The 24,207-nt window shown below is 38.9% G+C and overlaps 1 protein-coding gene across 4 annotated transcripts in view; it reads left to right on the top strand.

Moving 5' to 3' along the window:
* Nyap2 (neuronal tyrosine-phosphorylated phosphoinositide-3-kinase adaptor 2) overlaps positions 1-24,207 on the top strand; it is a 320,940-nt gene that overhangs the window by 136,818 nt on the left and 159,915 nt on the right. For all 4 annotated transcript variants that reach the window (XM_063237236.1, XM_063237235.1, XM_063237234.1 and 1 more), the window contains one exon: positions 21,473-22,567. In XM_063237236.1, the coding sequence (XP_063093306.1) occupies positions 21,473-22,567 (1,095 nt within the window). The remainder of the gene's footprint in view (positions 1-21,472; positions 22,568-24,207) is intronic.

The raw sequence follows: 24,207 nt of genomic DNA, 5'->3' as shown, positions 1-24,207 counted from the left end.
TCAGTTGTAGCCTTGGTTAATACTAATCTACTTGGTTTCTGGAGGTTGCTTATACTGCATCCATCTACTTGCAGATGGAAATCATCTAACAAAATGTATGGCCCAGGTGCCAATGGATCTAAATCCTCTTTGTAGGTATAAAGCAGATGAGGTTTGTACTAATTTCATTGACTGCAGTAAGTTACTTGGCCAAACTCAACAAAATGAACTTGGCCAAAACTCAACAAAATGAACTGGTGTGATGGAGGAGTTCATATCTGATTGCAAATTACATTGATAAGGAAAATCTCTAATTTCATGGAGCTTATATTTTAGCAGAGATCATAGGTATATAAACTGTATATTCGTGAGGAATCTCTGTAGGAACAGGTTTAATATAAAATACAAGGGGTTTATTAGGCGGGCTTGCAGAATCAGATGCAGGAATCCCAAAGGCCAGCTGCTGGGCCAGAAGCAAAAGAATCCAAAATAGCTTTCTATATACCAGGAGCACGACGATCCATTTGGAGCTACCCTGGATCCATTTGGAGCTGATCCTGGAGGCCTGGAAACTTATTGGAGAGTCCTGGTGGGAGTGTCAGAAGCCTGAAGAGTCTGATTGGATGGGTGAAGGAAGTAGATACCGACATCCAAAGGTGATGGCAAGGACCAGAGCGCCGCTGAGAAAGGAAAGATTTCATTCTTTTAGTTTTCACTCTGTCCATGCTACCTGCCTCTCGGTTGGTGCCACTGTCATCTGGGGTGGGCCTTTCCTCCCTTAGTTAGATGACATGTCAAGCATGACACCCAGAACCTTACTAATCTGCCAGACATTTCATACTTGAGTTCAGTTGTCATATCACAATCAACAATCACAACCTGAAATGTAAGTATGACCACAGATAGCAGTAATATCATGAGTAGATCAAAATGAGGAAGTAAGGAAAAGGCACATTAAATAGATGTTTAGGGAGGGCCTTTCTCAAAGTTGGAGCTGAAAAGAAAATGTTAACAATAAAACATTAATGCATTTATAATTAAATATAATTCTAATCAGATTCACTACACTAAAGGAAGAAAAAAAATAGAAAACAAAAACAAAAAAAACTTATCTTTCTCACCTGTTTTTTCTCCTCTCCCTGGCATCTATTTATCATGTTTAGTTTGTTCTGTGAATGGTAAAAATGGCTAAGTAATGTAGGCTTGGCTAGTTGCCAAGCTCTACAGTTTACTCAGTAATTTTAAATTTGGTAGAATCACATTATTTGAAGGACCATCATTTCTCTAACACAAACACAAATGAACAAATAAAGTAGAATATTTCTACCTAATGTATTATAGTACTAAATTAAAAGATTGAAAGAGAAATTCTCACAGTTAACACTTCCTCCTCCTGCTTTCACTGAGCTGATGCTGTGGTGCTTTGGGTGCTGCTATGGTCTAGAAATACTTTGTCCCCTGAGGGTTATGTTTTTTGGGCTTAGTCCTCAGTGAGGTTGTAATAAGATGGTGGGACTTGAAGGTGTGAAGACCAGTGTGAGTCCATTGCATTACTGCAAGTGTGTTCCTCAGAAGAGGCTGTAGGCCTGAGCTTTCTCCGGTTCCCTGTGTTGATATGTGGTCTCTTCCTTCCCTGTGTGCCCGCCTGTTGTAGGTATTTCGTTATAATAATGAAAAATGCATCAGTACCAGTAATGATTAATTTGATTCATGGGATGGCTTTCCGGTGGAGTGGTCTGATTGTGGGAGAGGGGTGGGTCTCATCCACCAACATGCATTTGACTGTAATGAAGGATGAGGAATGTCGGTAATAAAGGAGTATGTGACATTCCCACCCTTAGCTTCATAAATAGTTTCCTGTTGCTGCTGTAAAAGACGATCCCAATCTCAGTGGCCTAAAGCAATGGCAATTTATTGTTGGATAATTCTGCCTAACTGACAAAAAAAAAACAAAAATCAAGGTATCAAAATGACCGCGCCTCTTTCTGGAAGCTCTAGGGGAGAATCTCTTTCCTGGATATTTTTAGATTCAAAACAAACTTGATTTATGGCCTCTTTGCTCTGTCTTTAAAATTAACCGGCAACTACTTGAGTTCTTATGTCATGTCTTGTGATCTGTCTCTCTGCTTCTATTGTCACATCTGTTTCTCTGACAGTGACCCAGGAACAGTTTCATTGTTTTACAGATTCTTGTGATTAGACTGAACCCAGCTGGATAATTCAAAATGATCTCTTCTCAAAATCTGTAGCTTACACCCTTGCAAAATCCCCTTGGCGGTATACAGTGATGTGTTCAGGGGTTCCAGGTTCTAGGAGGTGAGTGACTTTGCAGTTGCCATTATTCTGCTAGTGTGTTGGTTACTTCTCTCTCATCGCTTAGACAAATACCAACACCCAAAATGAAGGGAGGAAAGGTTTATTTAGCTCACAGTTGTGGAGGTTTCAGTCCATAATCAGCTGGTTCCAAAGCAAGGTGGCATGGCACAGGGACAGCAGTTTAAGTCAGCAGAACACAGCAAAAGCAACAAGAGCAAAGCGGTGGGGCTGGGGGCAAAGTCTCTTTTCCTCTCTTACATTGAAGGCAGGCTACCCATCCACACCATCTCTGTGCCCTCCTCTTGCACAGGTTCAGGAGGTTTACAAAGTGAGGACCCTGGTCCCCTGCTGAGTCACTTAGTTGAGCTTCTAAACTCCGTTCTCGAGTTGACCCAATGTACCAACCTTCACAGCTAGCATGCTACAACTTCTCTTTAAATGTGGGATCTTATCTTCCACTAATGTAGGAAGCGTCACCAGATAGACATACTATTTAAAAAATGAGAATAATCTAATTCTTGGGAATAGGTAAGAAGAACAAAAATGTTTTCTTAGTACAGTGGCATCCCTTAGCTTCTTACTAAGAACACACCATATGGGGGGCTAAGTACTCTTTGTGATACTTTCCCAGAAAGTTCCAGCCTATTTGGCTTCATACCTGGAATTTGAATCAACCAGGATAATGTTTTATGACAACCTGGAGAAACTGTTTTATTATATTGGGAGGAGGAGGCGGTCTGTCCTTCCTTTTCTCTTTGCTCATGTTCTAGCATCACCCCTTCTGTCCTTTTGATAGATTCTAAAATGTTCCTGGGGGGAAACTCTGGTGATAATTCTAATTTCAGCTGCTCTTGCTCTGGGGACAGATTGGGGCCTTGTGTTTGATACTGTGCTCCTCTACTCATAATGATGACTTTTTGACATGTGAGTAAAAGGACAGGAAAAGCTTGCCAACACGATTGCTCATTTATCACTGCACAGTTGCTGGTACGGAATGTCTTTAATGAAGGCATTGTACAAATGCCAAAAATAAAAAAAAAAAGGAGAGAGATTAGGAAAAGCTTCCCATTGTCTGACCTCAATTAGTAAAAGCAGAAATATTTCAATGGACTGCTTTTGAGATGCCTAAAGTGATTCACTAGATGCTGACCTTAACTCTCTAGCTGAAGGCTTTTTGCATTTGTAATCCAGTGACCTCCTTCCTGTACATTTTTCACGATTCCTTATGACCTCTTGTAGGGCCATCTCCTCAGGGTCTACGGCTGGATTGGAACTTGTACCCACCAGAAATGAGGAAGAGTAATTAAATGCTAAATAAATGAAAGGAATTTAAAAATCTCTTTAAAAGATGCAGATGTAAGATTTAAATATTTGTGTTGAAGGAGATATTCCAGAATATTTTTCATTATTATTCAAATGAGGATTTTACGATATATATTTCTTAATAATCATCTCATGAAATTGTAATTGTACTGGATGTCTGATTATGTGCTGTTTCTATGCTTTAAACGTAAAATGTTTCAGATATTTTTTCCACCCCAACACCCTATTTTTACTCCATTAGGCAAGCTATTGCCTCTTTGAGAGTTCCTGGTATAAATTGAAAGAGATAGGCTTGTTTTATTTTTCCCCAATATAATACTGATTACAGTATTTATTTTAAAAGTGAAATCTCAGTATGATATGAAGATTATAATACATATGCATATGCAAAAAGAATGATACAGAATATCCATCACTGACTCTCCACATCTCCTAAGACCAAGTAAACTTTTTTCAATATCAATCCAGGTAATTTTCCATTTACACACAAAGACATACACAATATATAAACATACATTGAAAAAGTATAATTTGTAAATCATTACTGTATCAGTGAGCATAGTATTATAATTATTGTAGAATACTGTTTTATAGTTATAAATGTCCCATAATTTAAACATTCATGCTTTCAGATATTTACATGGTTCCTAAATTGTTTTGAGAGAAACAACACTCTGATATAGAGTCTTGGACATTCTTTCATGCATGACTGAATCTCTCCTTGGGATTCACGCCAGCAAGTGCAACATACCAGGGAAAGACAATGGATGTTTCAAGAAATTTGATCCACAATGCTAAGCACACATGAAAACTCTATGGTTTATCTAAAAGAGTTGTAATCATAGCAAAATTTGGATAAACTCTGGGTAATTGAGTGAGGTCTTTCATACCTCTAAAGTATTACATTTGCATCCAGATGATTTGGCATCTTTTTAGAGAGTATGATTGTTCAATTGGAACAGAAATTCCTTTGAGCAAGCAGATCCTGGAAGATTTGTGATGTGTTTGGAATTTTACATGTGTGACTTGGCTCAGCAAAACTATAGGGTTTCTTTGTGAATAGAAGAATAAGGAAGATGGCTTTTATCCAAGTCGGTTTTTGTTATCCTGATTTCTCTTCTTTTTATTATTGTAATATTGTCCACACATTCCATCCTACCTTCTGTGAGGAAGCTTTTCATAGAAATCCAGAGGGGCAAAGATGGAGACAACAAAGTGTCTTCCAAGAACTGCTTTATGTGGCTTCTCATGAGTCTGTCAATTCACAAATATTTATTAAGCAACTAATAGGTGGCTGTCACTGCTATAGCCCTCAAGGATATAATAGTGCCTAAAACCTAATTCCCGTGATCATGGAGTTTAGGTTTCAGGGAAGGCAGGTAGGCAACAGGTTAGTAAACATAAGGAAACAAGGCAGCATTTACTGATGGATGCTCTGAAAAGAAAGAAATGAGTGAGTGGTGAGGAGGGATACACATAAGATGGTCAGGGAAAGCCCTCCAGGAAGAGGTCATGCATGAGCAGAAATGCAAAGAAGTATTGGAGGAAGCCATGCACCTCTCTGGGAGAAAGAGACACAAAGTCAGAAGAGTAAGTGCCAGGGCTCTGAGACCAGGGCAGGGTTGGCAGTTAGCAGTAGAAAGAGGCCATGGCTGGGGCAGGGTGAACCTGGAGAAGAGAGAGAAGATGACGCTGAGAAGACACACAAGGGTTAGGGGACGCAAGCATTACGAGACACGGTGCTGCATCTTGTGAAGCAGTGCATTTGCCCACTGAGCAAGTATTTTAAGGGCCCCCCCTCTAGTCTTCACTCTTGGCTGTTCTCTGGAGATAGAAATGGCAAGCAGGGCTATCATGGGACAAGCATTCCAGAGGAGGAATCTGGCGAGCACAGAGAAAATTATAGTTCATTGTGGAAGTGCTATGATGGTGGGGTTTACAGAACTTCAGCTGGAAGGCCGAGCATAACAACTCACCCAGAAAGCTGCACTGTAAAAATCAGTGTATTTTTAATAAATGATATTTTCTTCCTTCCTTCTTCCCTCCCTTCCTTTTCTTTTTCCTTTTTTGTTTTTTTCTGGGGCAGGATCTCACTATGTAGTTCAAGCTGACCTTGAACTCTCCATGTAGCCCAGTCTGGCCTCAAGCTCAAACTCACAGACATCTTCTGCTTCAGCCTACTGAGTGCTGCGATAACAGGCTTTACACTATCACACTTGGCTCAATAGTTTCCCTTTAGCAGCCAGCAGATAATCATTTTCCTATTGTGTGTATGTTGTTATTTTGATGTTAAATGTGAAATCATCTCTATGGATCAGGTATTAGAATTGGGGATCACAGCTTTTCATCTGTTTCCTTGATAGCAGTGAATTTGTGATGAAAAAACCATTAAAGCTACATAATAAAAGATCCTGCCAGACAGACAGAAAGAAAGAAAGAAAAAAAGAAAACCACAAAAACTGAAATCATTTAATAAAATTTGGACTTCTTGACTTCATAAATATTCTAGATCTAACTGAATCTTAATGATAGGATTATGATGTTAAGAGCTCATAGGAAATCTTGAAAAAGGACAGGAGTAGGAGGAGTTGGAGGAGCAATTTGGATCCACTGGCTCTTTTTCCACTTGTTTTGTTATTTGTGAGTCTCACTCTCTGGTAAACAGTTTAAAATTGTTTTGTTTCCCCTTTAAATGGTAAATTCACTGAGGGGGGCCAGTTTCTGCTATTGCCTTGTGGGAATACAAAAAACATACATAAATGTGGAAAACAATTCTCTCCATGGAACTAGTGCACAAAAATGCATAGAAAACTTGTAGAAATCCAGGGCACATGGCTTCCTTTTTATTCTAAGAGTGTTTGTTTTATGTGCTCAAAGACGCAATTATCCCCTGATGTATGGAATTTCTGTTATTGTTTGAAGGAACTTGCTGGACTGTGCCTTTAGAAGGCACTTATTCCCTAATGGTAGTGCTGTGTACCTTGGGGTGACTGGAGAGGAATTTGGGAACATTTTGGTTTGATTTGTAAAGGATTCGTATCTCTAGAGTAACAGCAAAATTCCTATTGGAGAACATCTTGTCTTTCCTGTCTGGGTCTTTGTGCTGCTGTTTGAAAAGCTTTGTTGGGGCAAATTTGCCTGAGAACATTCAGAGTTCAGGAAATGAAAGAGACAGAACTGTCTTCAGTTACCTCCTGTGCTTGTTCTGTGTAGTTTGTACCTGCTGCGAGGCCAGGACGCCACTCCAAACTTTGTTCCTGTTACGATTAACTTGTGTTCAAGCTGGAGCTTCTTGTACATTGCCAGCAGCTATTGTGTCTGTACCTAAACAGCCAGCTTAGCTCGGGTACACGGTGAACCTTTTGTTTCAGTTGTGACAAACCCTTGCAGCTTCTTATAAGATGATTCATTTTCTTTCCCCCATAAGGATAAGATGTCCTACAGTGAAAACTGCTCTGCTCCTTTAGCTACTTCTTGCAAAGTGTTTTAGGAATGGAGTAGAAATTAATTTGACAGTGTTTAGAGTAAAGGGGGAAAGGGCCGAGGATGTAGCTTTCTGGTTGAGTGTTTGCCTGGTATGCCTGAGGCACTGAGTTTAAAAGGCCCTGAGTTTAAAAGCCCCAAATAGAATAAAAGGGAAACACAGAAGCTTCCATCTTGTTATTCGTAACTTTGCAAAAACTTCTAATTTTATTTGAAAACAGGCACCAAGATAGGAGCTGGGACTTCAGAGCTCAGAAAGACAGAGAGATAATCTTTTTATTTAGGGCACAAGAAGGACACTAAAGCAATGATATAATAAAAAAAAGCTAAGGATTATGCCAAAGAGGGAAGTTTCAGGAAAGATTATTCTTAGATTGACTTTCCAAGCAATTAGTTCTTTTTTTTTTGTCTTTTTCATTTTTGTCGGTACCAGGGATCGAACTCATGACCACATACTTGCAAGTAAGGCGCTTACACTGCTGAGCTAAATCCCCAGCCCCAAGGAAATAGTTCTTAAGAAAATATTAAATTGAGATCTAAAGTTTGAGCAGGGAAAGGAGGTAAGAGCTTGAAGGGTACTGAAAAACAATATTTGACAGTGTAGCCCAGAGTGGGTAAGTTGTTTTTCTGGTTCAAATTACTTAAGAGCAGCCTCTAGCTGCAGGAAGTCATCTAAGGGGCAAACTTCGTGATACACAGCTGGAGAGAGAGGTAGAAGTCAAGTCATGGGAGACATTGCTCATCCTGATAAATGATGGGAAGTTACGTTAGTCAGATTTCCCTCCCAGTGACAAAATGCCTGAGATAATCAACTACAAAGGAAGCAAATTGTATTTTCACTCATAATTTCAAGCACTTGTTTGCTTGGCTTCGTGGCTTTGGGCGTTTGTTGAGGCCCAGCATATGATGGAGCAAAGGTTTCACCTCATGGTGGCCAGGAACCAAGGCAGAGAGACAGCAAGTGGCCAGGATCCCCAAATCTCCTCCAAGGACATGTCTCCGGTGACCTAACTCCTTTTCAGTGGGCCCCACCTCTGAGAGGTCCCATTGCTTCCCAACAGGGACACAAGTTTGGGGTCAAGACTTTCAGACATGGACCTTTGGAAGATACTTCTAAACCACAGCAGAGCCTTTGCCAGGTTTGGAACAGGAGAGGGGAAGGGAAGTATGTTAATAACATCATCATCAGTGCTAATCAATTATGACAACTACAACTCTATATAAGATAGATAGATAGATAGATAAGAAACCATGGCATTTCTACAAGCTCATGAGATAGAAATATATACATATGTTTATCTATATATATATATATACACATATATATACCTACATATATCCATATGCAGATTCAAACTTGCATTAGCATATTTTGATATTAGGCTTAGAGCTATTCCTCTAAATTGTCATTAATCAAGCTGTCTGTGAACTGAAGTTTAAATTTTAGGTTGATATTCCAATCTGGCATTTCAGTAGAGTTTAAAATATGACAGGGGGGTTAAAAGACTTCCAAGGGTTCACCTGAGGATAGTGATCTGAGACTAACACAGCCTGTGCAAAATATGATGCTACTCTGCTTTTTGTATCTTTTCTTTTGGACTCAGGATTCATGTCATTCTGATATTTATTATACAGAAAAGAAAACAAACCTAAATTTAATAGTAAAACCAAACAAAAACCCTCATCACAGTCAGAACTATTTAAAAAAGAAAAGCTAGATCCACAGACAGCTCCCTGGCTCCATTCAAGGTGAGGAAGCCGTCAGCCTCTGGGAATGCTGCTTCCAAGTGCTCACTGTAGGCCTGTCTGTTCCCAGCCCCATCTCAGAGATAGTGCTTTTCTATGAAATTACTGTGGATTTCAGGACAGAAGTACTAAAACTCAGAGCAAAGCTGAGCTGAAGCACTGAGGTCAGCAGTTGAGGCTTATGTTTTCCCACTGTCTAGTGCTGCTTTGGTGCATACTGTATTTTCAGTAATCCCTAAGAGTTTACCACCAAAAAAAGACCAGTGGTCCCCGTGGTCAGAGAGGAATGAGCCATTTTTGCCTGTGTGGGATAATTTACTTATTGAATGTAGAAAAAGTAAAATACAGCGTATGTAAAAGACCCATTAAATGCAAGAATTTTTGGAGGATTATGACCAAATAAAATTATACAAAACAGAAGTTAGTTCTTTTTTTTTTTTTTTTTTTTTTACAACTTAGCTTTTTGGAATGTAGAATGTATGGTTCAGGGATCACAGAGTATATGTAATATCAAGAATTGGATTATAGAAATTAAAAAAACCCTACATGTTCATGAGATGCACATAGAGGAAAACATGAGAATGTCCTTGGAATGAATTTCTTTACAATCAATTTATGATTTCCTTAAATTTAAATTAGAGATGAACCATAAATTACCCCTAAATGTTATTTCAAAAAACCTAAAGAGTCTATTTCTAATTTGGCAAAAGGAGAGTTTGAGTGAAAAGTATTAATCTTTTTAATTTTCTTCATTGTCACATATATGCTGTGATTTATATCCTTCATTCTCTCTTTTGTTTTGATTTTAGTTGCATTTTTCAATTAGAACTCAAGAAAAATGGTCTTTTTAAAAAATTTAAGTCGATAGGAAATTTAAGAAAGTTATCACTGAAATGATAATATTCAGGAAGTTCCAATAACAGAAAGTTATTGGAAGTTAATAGAAAGTTACATTCATTTTCAAAGTAAATTTATTTCTATTACATGAACATCTATGGGATATACACCTAATAGAGAAGTAGAGTGGAATATTGATCTCATAGTTCAGTGAACATAAAATCAATATTTATTTGGGCAATCATTCATTTTACAATTTCCTAGAGCTGGTAGGTTCTTTGCTATTGGCACCATTAATTTTTATAGCTCTCTGCTAAATAAATATAAAGTCTGTGTGAAAGCATACATTCTCATTACATGGCTTCCAGAGTAGAGTAATTTTTATAGAGTGAGTGATAATAATTGATAATGATACTGGCTTTGTTTTAAGCCCTCCCTATGTCCCAGAATATCTGCTAGACATCAAGTGTAGTGTCTTTCTAAACTGTCATGGCACTGTACCGATAAATTTCATTATATTCACTTAACATTTGAGTGCAGCAAAGGTTAAAAACATCAGCCCTGATTTTCCCAAGTCTACACAACTACTGAGTTGAGATTAGAATTCAGGTTAATATGACCTGTGAAAAAGTATTAGAATGCTTTTTAAAGTTGGTTAAAATGCCCTTAACTGGGGCTGGGGATTTAGCTCAGCAGCATAAGCGCCTGCCTTGCAAGCAGGAAGTTGCAAGTTCGATTCCTGGTACCGATAAAAACGAAAAAGACCAAAAAAAAAATTTTTTTTTAAAAATGCCCTTAACTACATATTTGTAAACCAAGTATATATCACCACTATACAAGGAAATTATTCTTTGGGAGTACAGTAACTAGAGTCAGATCACTGGGGCTTACTCCTTCCACTTGAGTAGGTAATTCAGTTTCTCCATGACTAAAATCCAGAGTTTGTAATAGTATCTATCTCACTGGGATAAGATGATGATTAAATGAAATAAAATGAAAATGTACTCTTAAAAGCACATTTTCTTGCACAAAAATACATTTGCTAAATGGTACCTATTATTATTATTATTAGCTATATAGGTAATATTAATATTATGTTAATATTATTAGCTTTATTATTGAAGTCATAGTTCCTTTAGAGGAGATATTATCATACATTAATAAGACTTCAGTGAGACTGAAAGTACTTTATGGCTTTTAAATTGCATGCTGTCATCTGTGATCTCAGATGTTTACAAAGATCACAAATATTTATATCTTTCTATCACAACCAGGACAAACTTACAGAGGATAATCCCCAGCAGACTATATCTAGGGAACTGCAGGGACTTGGCTTCTACAGGGCTGACTGCCCCAGGGACAAGAGAAATGCTCTAATCCTTAATCGGATTTTTTTCCCAACTTACATTCCCTTAACACAATATCTTCATGGGTGGAATCTAAATTAACTGAGCTTCTGTTGGGTAGAATCATGCATTTTCCATTGGCACTTTGATGTTATCACATTTTCTTGTGAAGAAGGAAATCAGCTTGTTTGGAAACTTTCTCTCATTGTATGTAGAGATACCGACAATACCTACTTTGATCTTTCAAAGATAACTCGCTAATAGCTTCAAAACATTTGGTGAAAATGAGAGAACTGTAACTAGTGACTTCATAAGTTAACTCTTTTAAGTTTTAATCATGTGCATTGTTTTTCCTGGTTTGAATTTCTTAGGATTTGATGGACCACTGGATGGAGGTGACTCGTAGAGAGTTAAAAACCACCCAAAGAACACTTGGCTTAGGGAACTTATGGTGATACGTGCACATATTGATTTATATTAATTTCAAAGATTGAGTACTCGTAAACTGTAAGGATAAACTTTCATTTAAAAAATGAAAACGGAAAGAACACAAAACAAAATCTAAGGAGATACATGAGAAAAGGGATTTCAAAACTTTTGTGGCTTACTTTCAAGTGAGTAGTTACCTATAGCAACTTGTCTACTCAGTGCAAGTGTGTGTGTTAAATTTGTTAGGATTTTTAACATATGAATTGACTCTACCTTCAAGAGACAGGAGCTTATAACCAAGTACAAGATAGCACATGAAGAAATTCCAAATAAGAGATAGATGAAGCCCAAATGGAAAGAAAAATACAAATAATAAAAGGAATGGGCAGAGGTGGTGATGTTGCAGTTAAGACTAAAGAATGGTCCCCAACTTACAGTGGATGACTTCATACTCTGTGCCTTTATGTTGATATGAAAACAACATGTATTTAGAGAAGTCACACTTTGAATTTTGATACATTCCCAGGCAGTGGTGTGTGGTACAATATTCTTGTGATGCTAGACAGTTGGTGACAAGGGGAAAGAGAGTCTGAAGTTTTTGGTTAGCAATACATTCATGAAGGAAGACCATGAATATGCGACAGCAGTCTTAATTAGTTTTCTTGTAGTTAAGACACAATATCTGACATCCAAAGCTTAAATAAGGAAAGGTTTTCTCTGCTCACAATTTCAGTACTTTATTAACTAACTGGCTCCATTGCAGAGAAATCGTGGTGATTAGTCCATTGGTGGCTGGCAAGCAGAGTATAGAAATAGTACCAGAGAAAAATGAGCTAGAGACCATGTGTAATACCCAAACTACTCCTCTGTGACCCATACTGACACAGCCAATAGTGTGGTTTACTAATATACTGGGTGTTTCTTTTTCCAATAAATTTGAAGAATCACGATTAATTGTTATGACTACATATTGTGTTCCTAAGGTAGCATGTATGACAATTTATTTGTATTAAATATATTACAGGATTACACTATCTTAACTTATTATGGTGTATTGGAACAGAATTCTATCTGAAGTTGAGTGGCATTGTATAGGAGACATAAGAATTCCTGATAGCAGGAATAAATTTAATGTTCCATAGAAATTGAAATGTTAATTGATATACTTTTGAAGACCTTCCAAGTTGCAGGCGTTTGCTGAGGGTTTTAAATGAACATACTGATTTTCTCATTTGAGTTTCATAATCAGCCCTATAAGTGTCTGCTTCTTGTAGAAAAAGAACTAGTGACTTGGGGGAACTCAGTACAGCCTGAAAAGACTGGAATTTCCCTCTGTTGGATTGGAAGGTGTGTTGTCTTTTCACCATACTTTAACACATTTCTCCTGTTTTATGCTCCATCTCATTTAGGTGATGGAACCTAATATTTTAACATATTCTCTAACTGAGAGCATCCCTGCAGAATGACTTTTCACCCTTCTGTATATATTCCTGTGGTTCTTGTCTCTCCTCCCTCTGGGCTTCAGTAAGGAATGCAAACACAAGCGGAATCTGAGCACCTGTAGCTGTGTAGTGAAAACAGTATCTGAAGGCAGAGTTGCTATTCCTGATTCTTTGTAAGTGGGCTGTACGTAATGGGCATCCTGTGTCTAGGGCAAGAGAATGATTTGCAAATAAGATTCTGCACTGGCACACAAATTTCAAACCTAGGGTAAATACTGTGAAAAGAATGTTGTGTCTCTTTGGGTTTGCTGGCTGCCTGCCTGGACAGATTTCAGCGACACTGTGATGCTGTGGTGCATTTGCCTTGATGTGACACTGGCCTCAGTCTACAGACATTGAAATTCCATCTCATCAGATCCCATGGTGACCAAGCTCAAAAGAGATGATGGTGCAAAATCAGAATTCTACTTGGTAGTTTCTAATGAGAGACATGTGTACACTTTGGAAATTAAAATTATTAAAGCAAATTATGGTTATAATGGCTTCAGGCTCTATAAGCATGCTTCACATATCTCTATAATAGAGATGCAACAGATGCAGGGGCCCCAGGGAGCTGCTATTGGAGCCACTAGGACTGGGTCTGTGAATCTCATGGTTTTGTGTCCCCTGCACCTAGCAGCCTCTACTCCAGTTCGTTCTTCCTTTATATGTGTCAATACTTATACTCTGATCTCAATCCAGTCTTTTTGACCAGTAAGCTTGTCATCTCTTTTTATATCTCTTCTCTGAATCATCCTGTGGTGATTTTATAATAGGAAGCAATCTTCCTTAATTTCTACATTCTGGAGAGGAGCGCTGTGTGTCCTCGGGGTACAATCTGTACCCTCATTCTGTGAATATGAAAGTAGCATTTCATTATGAGATATCCACATTCACAGGAAATTAATTTTTGAGATTTTTCAGTTATCTATTGCTGTATCATAAGCCAACTCAAAATTCACAGCTGAAAACAATAGCACTGTTATTTTTTATTACTCTGTGAGTTGACTTGGCTTTTAAATAGTGGTTTGTTTGCCCTATGTGATACTGGTCAGATCTTCTCAGTGGACTGTACTCAGTTGGCAGTTGGGATAAGTTGGGAGGTTAAAGAATTTTTCACTCCATGAACTGAGTCACATCTCTCCTCTGCAGGGTCTCTTCACATGACTCGTTAGGTTTCTTCATAGCATATTGGTCTAAGTGATCTTCCATGGCAGTTGGTTTTCAAAATATAGGAAGTGAAAGCTGCCAGCCAGCCTTCCTAAATATCCTGTTGGTCAAGTAAAATCACAATACTCTTCCTCATTCAAAAACAGTAGACTCTACGGTTGATAGGTCTAACGCATTATAAGGAAGGAACTGAGTGTAGTTATTTTAATGAGGGTCTACCCTTTGCCTTAGAGTTAGGTTAGGGTTGCCCAAACTACAATAGTTTCATTAGACAAAAAAACTTCATCTTCTTGTCCAGAAGTTTCCTTGTATTGCTTCATTAGCTTGAAATCTAACATTTCATTATCTAACACACGCTTTCATGAAATTACGTCCTTAAGTGCAGCTTCTCAGGCAAAGGTGTTGAGTTGCAGTTTGTTGTATGTAAAGGCTTTGTACGCAAAGCAAAGTTTATCTGTGCTTCACAAAGCAACATACACTGGCATACTGAGAACTGGGAAGCTGTATTGTATGGTCCTGTTTAAAAAAAAATAGTGGCTGGAGGAGGGACAGCATATAGACTCCACTGGCCTATAGGAATTCAGACATTTATTTGGAATTCTCCATACTAAATATATTTATTAGGACCCATTTTTTTTCCTGGATTTTAATTCCTGTGACTTCTAATTTTGATCCCTGAGTTCTTGAATCATTCTTTCGTGTCTATGAAAAGAGCGATATCTACGTGTGAGGAGTTTTCTCAGTTCTCTTGTAGTCTTTATGAATTCTGAGGCCCAAAGGCTTTTTTAATGTATATTTTGAATAGGCTCTTTGATTTTTCATCAAAGTTTTGTAAACTACCCTTACAAATTTTGTGGGCTTTCAAGGAATCAAATTATTCCCATTTCAAGAGATGAAAGATAGGACTTCAAATTGCTTAGAAACAGGTCTGTCTCCACTTGTGAATTTGGTTAAGGTATTGTAGAAACAACATTTATAAGAATCTTAAAAGTCTTAAAAGTCTTAGAAGACTCTAGTTTAAATCTTTCAAAATTCTCAACCACAGATCTTATAGGTCTTATTAATTTTATTTTTAGCACAAAGCTATATTTTACTGGTAGAGCTCCAGATTTTACCTTTTCCTGAGGTTATTTTTTATTTTGCAAATTTTGTTTTGTTTTGCTTTGTTTTCTTGCTCAGAGAAAGCTTCCAGGCTAATAATGCATCGGAACTGTTCCCTTTTATTTCTGCTTGAGGACTGAGCATTTCCTTATTTACTACCTCTTTCTTGGAATCTGTGATCATCTGTAGCTAAAACAAACCAGCTCACACTTCCACATTCTTCTAGAATTTTTCCTCAAAAGAGTTAACAATTTCATTAGGTACATTCTGTAGTTTTTTAGATTTCCACAATTTCTTCCCCATTTCTAATGCAGCTCTCCATTTTGTCAGCTTCTGCTAGTATTTTCCCCACCAACCCTTCAGGCTCCTAATATTTTTCTCACTGCCCTTCATATCTCTGTTACCATGAAGATCCAAAAGTAATGCACAAGATTTAGATATTGTTTTAGCAGCATCGCAATGCTGATCTCAGTTTCCAATATACGTAACTACTATTCCTAAATTGAGTGACATAAAAGCAATGACAATATGTGCATATCTCTCTGTAGGTTGAATTCCACAAAACAGAGGGATAATCCTTCCTTGATCGAAAATTTCTATCTCATCTCGGATCCATCAAACACTTGAAGGTGGAGAGGGAGTAACTGGAACAGATACACTGGGCTCAGTGCTAGAATTTTATTTTCCTAGTTGACTTTGTTTCTTTGGTTCTTTTCTCCATGGTCAGTAAAGCGTGTTAATCTCTGAGATGTTAGATGTCTTATATGGTGGCTGACTTCCTTTGGTAGAGCTGGAAACTACCGGGAGAAAAGAATGGACTCTCCCTCTTCCTAATGAAAGTATATGTGTATTGAGAAAGAAAAGAATTGATGGAGTCACTACTGTAAATTTTCAACCAGAGATTTTTCTGGTTTGTGATTCTTCACACATTCTTCATCAAAACCTACAAGAAGTGCATGTTATCTAGGCAATGTCTTTGCACCTGCTTACCCTTATTGCACGAAACACTCCCTCTTTCTAATCTATTTATTTATCCTTTAAAATTGCAAGCTAGATTTCAAAGTTATTTTGCCACTCATGGGTTGAAATGAGTAAATGAGAGTACAATGATTTTCAGGAAAGACTTTTATTGTATGTCTTACAAAAGTAACAATGAAAAATGTTCTTCAAATTAACTTGTGTAATGTCTTGCACCATAAGTGAAGCAGAGAAGAGGTTAGTCTTGGGGTTGAATTAAGCCAAAGCTCTAAAACCCCATTCAACTTCCACCCCTTTCTTTGTTTTTTCCACCCAAACCTTAACTTAAAGTCTTGGATTTAAAAATTTTTTTTCACCAGATCCAGGACTGTAATGTGAGTCCTACAACTCCAAACCCAATACTTTTCTCATAAGAACATACTTTCTTATTCCTACTATAAATGGACAAATAGGATTTGCAACTTTCATCCCTGAACTAGCATTTTAATTTAAAGAAACTTGGGATAGTATTGTGGGACTTGTGAAAATGAAAATATCTCTCAAAGCTGAGGAATTGTGTGTTGTGAAAAGACGGTTATTGTGAGCACAATTCTGCGGAATGTGGGACATGTGTCTCTCACCTTGAAGCATATCCTGTTCCAGTATCACGAGGCATGGACATTGTTTCCCTCTAACAAGGGCTCATTTCCCAGTTTGAACTGCTTACTTAAATATATGAGTATGGCAGAATATAAAAAATTACTGTTCTTCATTTATAGCATAAGCAGTAACTTGTTTTTTTTAATGATATTCTATGCCATGAATAAAATCATGAATGAGACAGTTTTTACTCTCGTTTTCCCAGTTACAAGGGGCATACAAGACTTAAGATACAATATTTTGTTTTAAATGTACACATTAAGGATTTCTTATTTGTTCTCTGGTAATACATTACATTTAGCCTAGACAATCTTTAAGAGTCCTTCAAATTCTAAGATCCTGTGGCCACTGAGTCTTTCCATGAGAAGAAATTCTGGTCTCTGTTGTGTCTATTTTTCATGTCTTAGGTCAAGAGCATTTGACAGATACTAAGCATGATTTAATATAACACTTTCTAATAAGAAAAATGTATTTCTGAAGGATAGATTGACAAAGGACATGGAGAATTTCCAAAATTAACTGTGAAAGACAGATTACCTAGGCATGACTGAAAGCCATGCCCAACCTTTGTGTTCAAATATCTCATTCCAAAAATGTCACTTTCTGCTTATTCAATGCTACTGTCATTATACTATTTTAAGCACTAAAAATTGTGTTCTGGAGCCACACAGGGATTATTGCTTCTATCTTTGGGCTTATTAGAAATAATTTAAAGTTCATTTAAAAGTGATACAAATCACCTTTTTTGTTGAATAAGGTTGCATGTTGAAATTTGCAATGCAAATTTTGTTTTAACAGTACTTTAGCATGTAAGTGTGGAGTTCAAGACTATTTTAAGTACTTTATAAAGAAGCTACAGTTTAACATGATTTTTCTTCATTTTAATTTTTAAGAGTGAATATGAATTAGAATAAATTGAGATGATGTTGCCTAAAATTTCAGACACTTCTCTATATAAACTTTTAAAAAGCATATATATGACAGTTGAAACATTTTCATTGCTCTACAGATTATTTACTAAAAATATACACACGATGGTAAATGAGAAATATTAGTATACTGGAAAACAAATTGCTTTGTGCTTTGCTCTCTGGAAATAATTATGGATGTTAAGAGGAATGCTGAATGCAAATGAGATTGTGAACAGATTAAAAAAAATCCCCTGGTTTTGAAGGAATGGATCTGTTTATTCATCTGGATCACCTATAATTTAATTATTCTATTCTCTACATAATTCTTATTCTTACATTTAAAAAATTGATCAATGCCAAGGAAGAAGAATTATATAAATTATATAAATCTGCACCCTTTGGCTTTGTTCAACAAGAACAGAAGGGAAGGGATAGGAAGAGGCATGAAACCTGCCTAGATCATGAGGGCTCCCTCAAAGAATTGCTGTCTGGGTCCTGAGGAAGTGGAATAGAGTACAGAAGGGGGCCAATACGTCAAAGACAATGACAACAGTAAGCAACAAACATCCACAGATGGGTCAGGTTTAAGTAATGTGCATCTGCTCACACACCGAGGTTAGAGAATGGGATCTAGAAGAGGCAGAATCAGATCTAGAAGGGGAATGCGGTGGAGGGTGGCTGTGTGCGGGTGTCTGGGATGCACAACTCCATATGCAGCTGGAACACTGCTTCAGGAAGTAAGAGGACAGGGGGACAAAGTAGAGGAGAAATTTAAAAGGCTGCCTAGGAAAAAGTTGTGTTAATTCTTAAAATAACAAAACTAGTTAAAGAAGTGCAGTGCCAGTCAATAAAATGAAAGTAAAGTAGGTGTTCACCTTCCAATTGTGGAAGGGTCTTTACACAAAATTCATTCAAGAAATTCTTCTGTGGCTTTGGTGGCTTAGGCAGCCAAGACAAGTAAATGGATGATTTAAATTCTAGACATTTATTCTTTCTAGCTGGGTGTGCTGTGTCATGCCCATAATCTCAGCTCTTGAGTGGCTGAGGCAAGACGATTGCCATGAGTTCAAGGTCAGACAGCCTAGGCTATACAGTGAGACCTTGTCTCAAAAAGAAAAGAAAATGCTCTTGATGAGCAGTGTTTAGTTGGATTGTAAACTATTCTTTTTCTGTACATAATCACCTTATGAGGACTCTACTTTTATGACCTTATCTTAACCTACCTGTCTGCTAAAGGAGATATTGATGCCGTCATATTGGCATTTAGGGCTTCAACATAGACTTTTTTGTTGTTGAGAAGAGGAACATAATTCAGTTATTATCAACAGTGATCACCTCACAGTTACCCTAAGAGTCATATGTTATTTCTGTTTCTTTCTTGCAGACAACACCCATAATTGGTTTGGCATTGAAATTGTCCTCATAGTGTAAATGGGTTATTCAGACTCTTTCTTATGAATATTTATTCCATCTTACGTCTATGTTGTGTTTTGAAATAAAAACTCCTCGTTTCAATCATTTCAGAGATACAAAAGAACTTTATTTCATTTTTCTGTGTTTCTTTGCCAAAAATAAGAAATAGTTTTTATTCACACTTTGAGGATAACACAAACATTGGTCTCACCTATTCCCAAGGACATAACTTATATGGGAAAGTAGGTGTGGTCAGTAGGCCTGTCCATCTCATGTTGCTTCTCTGAATACTATACTTCTTCAAGATGTAGCATTGACTCCTTATGATTTAAGAAAGAGTAAAAATCATGCTTTAAATATGTTGGACCCATACAATGAAGTTACCTGTCTCATTGATACATTCAACTTTCCAGTCTCCAGTCAGTCACTCACTTACAGAATACCTCGCTGCTCTGAGGATTTCTCGTGCCTCCCAACACTCAATCTTCATAACCCACCAGTCAGTAGCAAATATCTTCCCAGAGTCTGAGTTACTTGATATAGAACTTTGAATGCATCACTGTGATTGGGGATAACTGGGAACAGATTATTCAAAGAATAGTCTGAGTGAGTTTCATTCTTCTAAGCCCTGATCATTTTGAAATCCTTTTATTACTTAATCAAATCAGTCTTTTTCATTTATAGTTTTACTTTTTCATCAGTTTGGACTTTTATAATCTGATGATTTATACAATTCATATGAAAATGTAGATGCTTGATAGATTTCAGAGCCAGGAATGTTTATACCATGATGGGTGGGACAGAGAGGAGCTATGTTAATTTCTAAAGAATGATTGATCGGACAGTTTTCACTTCAGTGGGTATTTAGGCATTTTTATTTTGGAAACTAAAGGACTTTACTTGCTATAATCCCCATGTAAATGAGTTTGCTAGTGTGCATTAAAGGAAATAAAGTCTAGTATATTAGATCTTGGTTGATTGTCATGAATACAGTGATCATGATGGGTCCAGTGGAATGAATATTTAAAATCACAAATAACTTAGTGAAATATAATACATACATACTAAAAATATTGGATTAATTCTCTCGTTGAAAGCAGTCACCTAGCTAATCCTAAGCACTTTCCTTTTCTTATATAAGTTCTAGAAAATATCTTAGGTCATAAATTGCACCACTTCCAAAATACAAAGGGAAATTACTGTGTACCGATTTGTGCCTTGAGAAACCTTCCTTTCTTTAGAATGTAGCTCATGGAGAAGCCTGATTATTTCCTCAAGTTTTGTCAATTTACATTGCATGCTACCTTCTAATGTAAATGACTACACTGTCACATTGCATAATGATGATAATCATTATAATCATATATCAACACGATGAGATAATGAGATAATATGACTTCAGCACCTTCGTGGCATGCTAAACAATGGATTGTAGTCATAGATATTTCCCAGTTTTTTCCACCTTACTGGATAGTGTCAGAAGTTAATGTTTTGTCACACAAGGGAAGCTTCAGATGGGGGAACCCATTGGTACACATATCTGTTGTGAGTTTCTGGCAGTTATTCTTGAAGTTTATACATCATTCCCTGGGTAACTGTCTTTTAAAACTCCCCAAGGAGTTGTATCAGTGAAATATGTCTCATAAATTCATTGCAAGACAGTATTTGGGATATCATAAGAGATCTTATAAATAAAACCAGACAAATACACTATAATCGACAATACCTGCAGATTTAGAGATTAGCTTGTCTAACTTTATAAGGTATTTTACATCAGTTTCCCTTGAAGTATGGAATCATGGAAGCTATTTATCTGAAAGACAGAGATTAAGTAAGTCTAGCAGGCCAGGGAATATTTATCCTAAATGAAAGCAAGATGTAATCATATGTAACAACAGCAATCATTTAAAATGCTTAACTCTATGGAGGTTTTGTGACCATTTGTGCTAACCGACACTGGATTATTTTAAATTCTTCTGAGTTTCTCACTTATCTTGCAGGATATTTACTATAAAGTGCATTACTGTTATCCCACAGACTTCATTTCCTTTTAAAATTTCTAAGGTAAAGAAGTGAGAGGTAATCTTGGCTTTAGTGCACTTATCTGTTGGATTAGTCCCAAGTCCGTCATTTCTATTACTCTGCCCATCTGATTTTTCTAAAAATGGGGACGTTTGGCTCGGTAGTTGGTTTTTGATGTGAGTCTTGAGCTAGAAATGATTTGGTCATTCCTACGGAAAGTTTATAGCTCCAAGTGCAAATCCTTTTCAAACACTTGGTTATTCTGGTCAACTATTTACTACCCTTTTTCTTCTTTTAGTGTCAACCAAACCCAGACCCCACAGTGACGAATATTCCAAGAAGATCCCCCCTCCGAAGCCCAAGAGGAACCCCAACACTCAGCTGAGCACATCTTTTGACGAGACCTACATCAAAAAGCACGGGCCGCGGAGGACGTCGCTCACGCGGGACTCGTCGCTGTCGCAGGTGAGCAGCCCCGCGGGGGACCCCGAGGAGGAGGAGCCCGTGTACATCGAGATGGTGGGCAACATCCTCCGAGACTTCAGGAAGGAGGAGGACGACCAGAGCGAGGCCGTCTACGAGGAGATGAAGTACCCGATCTTCGACGAGCTGGGCCAGGAGCCCAAGTGCGAGGCGGACCTTCTGGGCTGCTCCTCGCAGTGCGCCACGCCCACGCCCACGGTGCCCGACTCGGGGGAGCCCGCCCGGTCCTCGGGGCCGTGCACGCCCAGGGGGCTGCTCTGCGACATCCCCCCGCCCTTCCCCAACCTGCTTTCGCACAGACCCCCGCTGCTGGTGTTCCCGCCGGCGCCGGTGCACTGCTCCCCCAACTCCGACGAGTCCCCGCTGACCCCGCTGGAGGTCGCCAAGCTCCCGGTGCTGGAGAGCGCGTCCTACATGAAGCCGCCGCCGCCGGCCGGGGCGTCGCCGCCTTCCGGCCACGCCAAGCTGGACAAGGAGCCTGCGGGCGCCCTGGGCCCCGCGCCGGCCGCCGCCGCGCTGTCCTCGTCCCCGCCTCCCCCGGCCACGCTGTACCGGACCCCGTCTCCCCACGGCTACCCGAAGAGCCACTCCACCTCCCCGTCCCCCGTCAGCATGGGGCGCTCGCTGACCCCGCTGAGCCTCAAGAGGCCGCCCCCCTACGACGCCGCCGTGCTCGGCAGCCTCTCCCGGAGCTCGTCCTCAGTGCCTCCCGCCGCCCCCCGCCCCGTGTCGCAGGACGCGGCCAAGATGGTCCACGCCGCCGTGAACACCTACGGGGCGGCTCCCGGCGGGTCTCGATCCCGAACGCCCACGAGCCCCTTGGAAGAACTGACCAGCCTGTTTACCTCAGGACGCAGCCTGCTGCTGAGGAAATCGTCCAGCGGCCGGCGATCCAAAGAGCCGGCAGAGAGTAAGTGTGCACAGTCTAGAGCCGCGGAGAGTAGGTGTGCACTGTCTGGGACCTCGGAGAGTGAGCATGCATGGTCTAGGGGCTCTGAGAGTGGGCGTGCACGGATTGGGGTCTCGGAGAGTGAGCGTGCACGGTGTAGGGCCTTGGAGAGTGAGCGTGCAAAGTCTAGGGCTTTGGGGAATGAGCGTGCAAGGTCTAGGGTGCAGAGGGTGAACGTGCACAGTGTACGACATCAAGGAATGGGCTTGCCCGGCGGCCTTGGTCCTCAGAGAGTAAGTATGCACATGCACGGTCCAGGAGCTCAGAGAGTGAATGTGCAATCCCAAGGACCTCTGCGAATGAGTGTGCAAGGTCCAAGACCTCAGAGAGTGAGTGTGCTAGGTGTAGGGCACAGACAGCACGCACAGTGAGAGTGCAAGGTCTCAGACCTCAGAAGCTGAGTGTGGGACATGTTCAGCTGCAGAGGGTGAGTGTGAACTGTCTAGCACGAGGAGCTGGAAAACTCAGAGTAAGGGTCGAAAACAAAATGAAAAAAAAAAAAAACACGACAGACAGGCAAAGCGCAGCACACGTGATCTATGTTCCTTTTTGTTCAGTTGGCAAAATGTGGCATGCACTATGTTACTTAAAACGAACCTGAAGAATTAAAATGGACAATCTGTACGTCATTACATTACAAAGAAGAGTGCCCCGTCCAGGTTGGAGATAACAGACCTGCAGTTCCAGCACCTGGGAGGTTGAGGCAGGAGGATTTTAGCCCATACTGCAGCATCAAAATAATAAATAAACAAACATATAAATAAAGTGAATGAGTGAATGATTCTTTTAAAGGAGGGTAAAAATCTAAATTCCTAATATGGGAGCAGGAATTCTCATGGAGAAGGTAGAGACCACTGTGGAATTTTTGGGTAAAAACTTTGATTTTAATGGGAAAAATTAAACCGTTACATGTAGAATTGTTAAATGTCAAAACGTAGCCTTCATTTTGAGACTGCTTGAGGAAGTCTGCATCAGAAAAGCTTTGTGGAAAAGAAAGCAACATGATTAGAATTCAGGACCTTTATAAAGGCAGACACGATTCTCTCTACACACCTGCTACGTTCTCTCCTTCAATGTAACGCACAATAAAGTCACTGTTTTTCTTGTAAAAGGTAACTCACAACTTATTTTTATGGCACTCTTCCTGGATCCATTGATACATAAATGACAGATACGTCCCTTACCTGGTGAAAACTTTTACCACTTAACTTCAAAGATCAGGAAATTTCTCCATCAGAATGACTTACCATTGTATAAGCCCGAAATGAATCACTTTGCTCTTAAATAGCAAAGTTAAAATCATTCCCCACTCCTTTTCTTCCTGTCCATTTTATTAATGTATGAGTTTCTTTTATTTAAAAGATGCCTTAGGCAGCTAAAGTATTGATGATAATTTACATGTCAAATGATCTCACTGTATAATTTTGATATCTATGATACTGAAGATTTTCCCTAAAGGAAAACAAATCCTTTATACTTTTGATGATGAAGATTGTGCAGGTGTTTTTAGATGTAGTTAATAGTCATTGGCAGCTTTAAACCACTTTTCCTTTCTTTCTTCTTCCTTTTCTTTTTTTTCTTTGCCTAGAGAGATTTATGAA

This window comes from Cavia porcellus, unplaced genomic scaffold (genome assembly GCF_034190915.1).
Source record: "Cavia porcellus strain 051 isolate PalLab524CR breed Dunkin Hartley unplaced genomic scaffold, mCavPor4.1 scaffold_26, whole genome shotgun sequence".
Taxonomy (NCBI): Eukaryota; Metazoa; Chordata; class Mammalia; order Rodentia; family Caviidae; genus Cavia; species Cavia porcellus.
The sequence above is the reverse complement of the archived record's forward strand: the minus strand, read 5'-3'. Positions and strand labels throughout refer to the sequence as shown.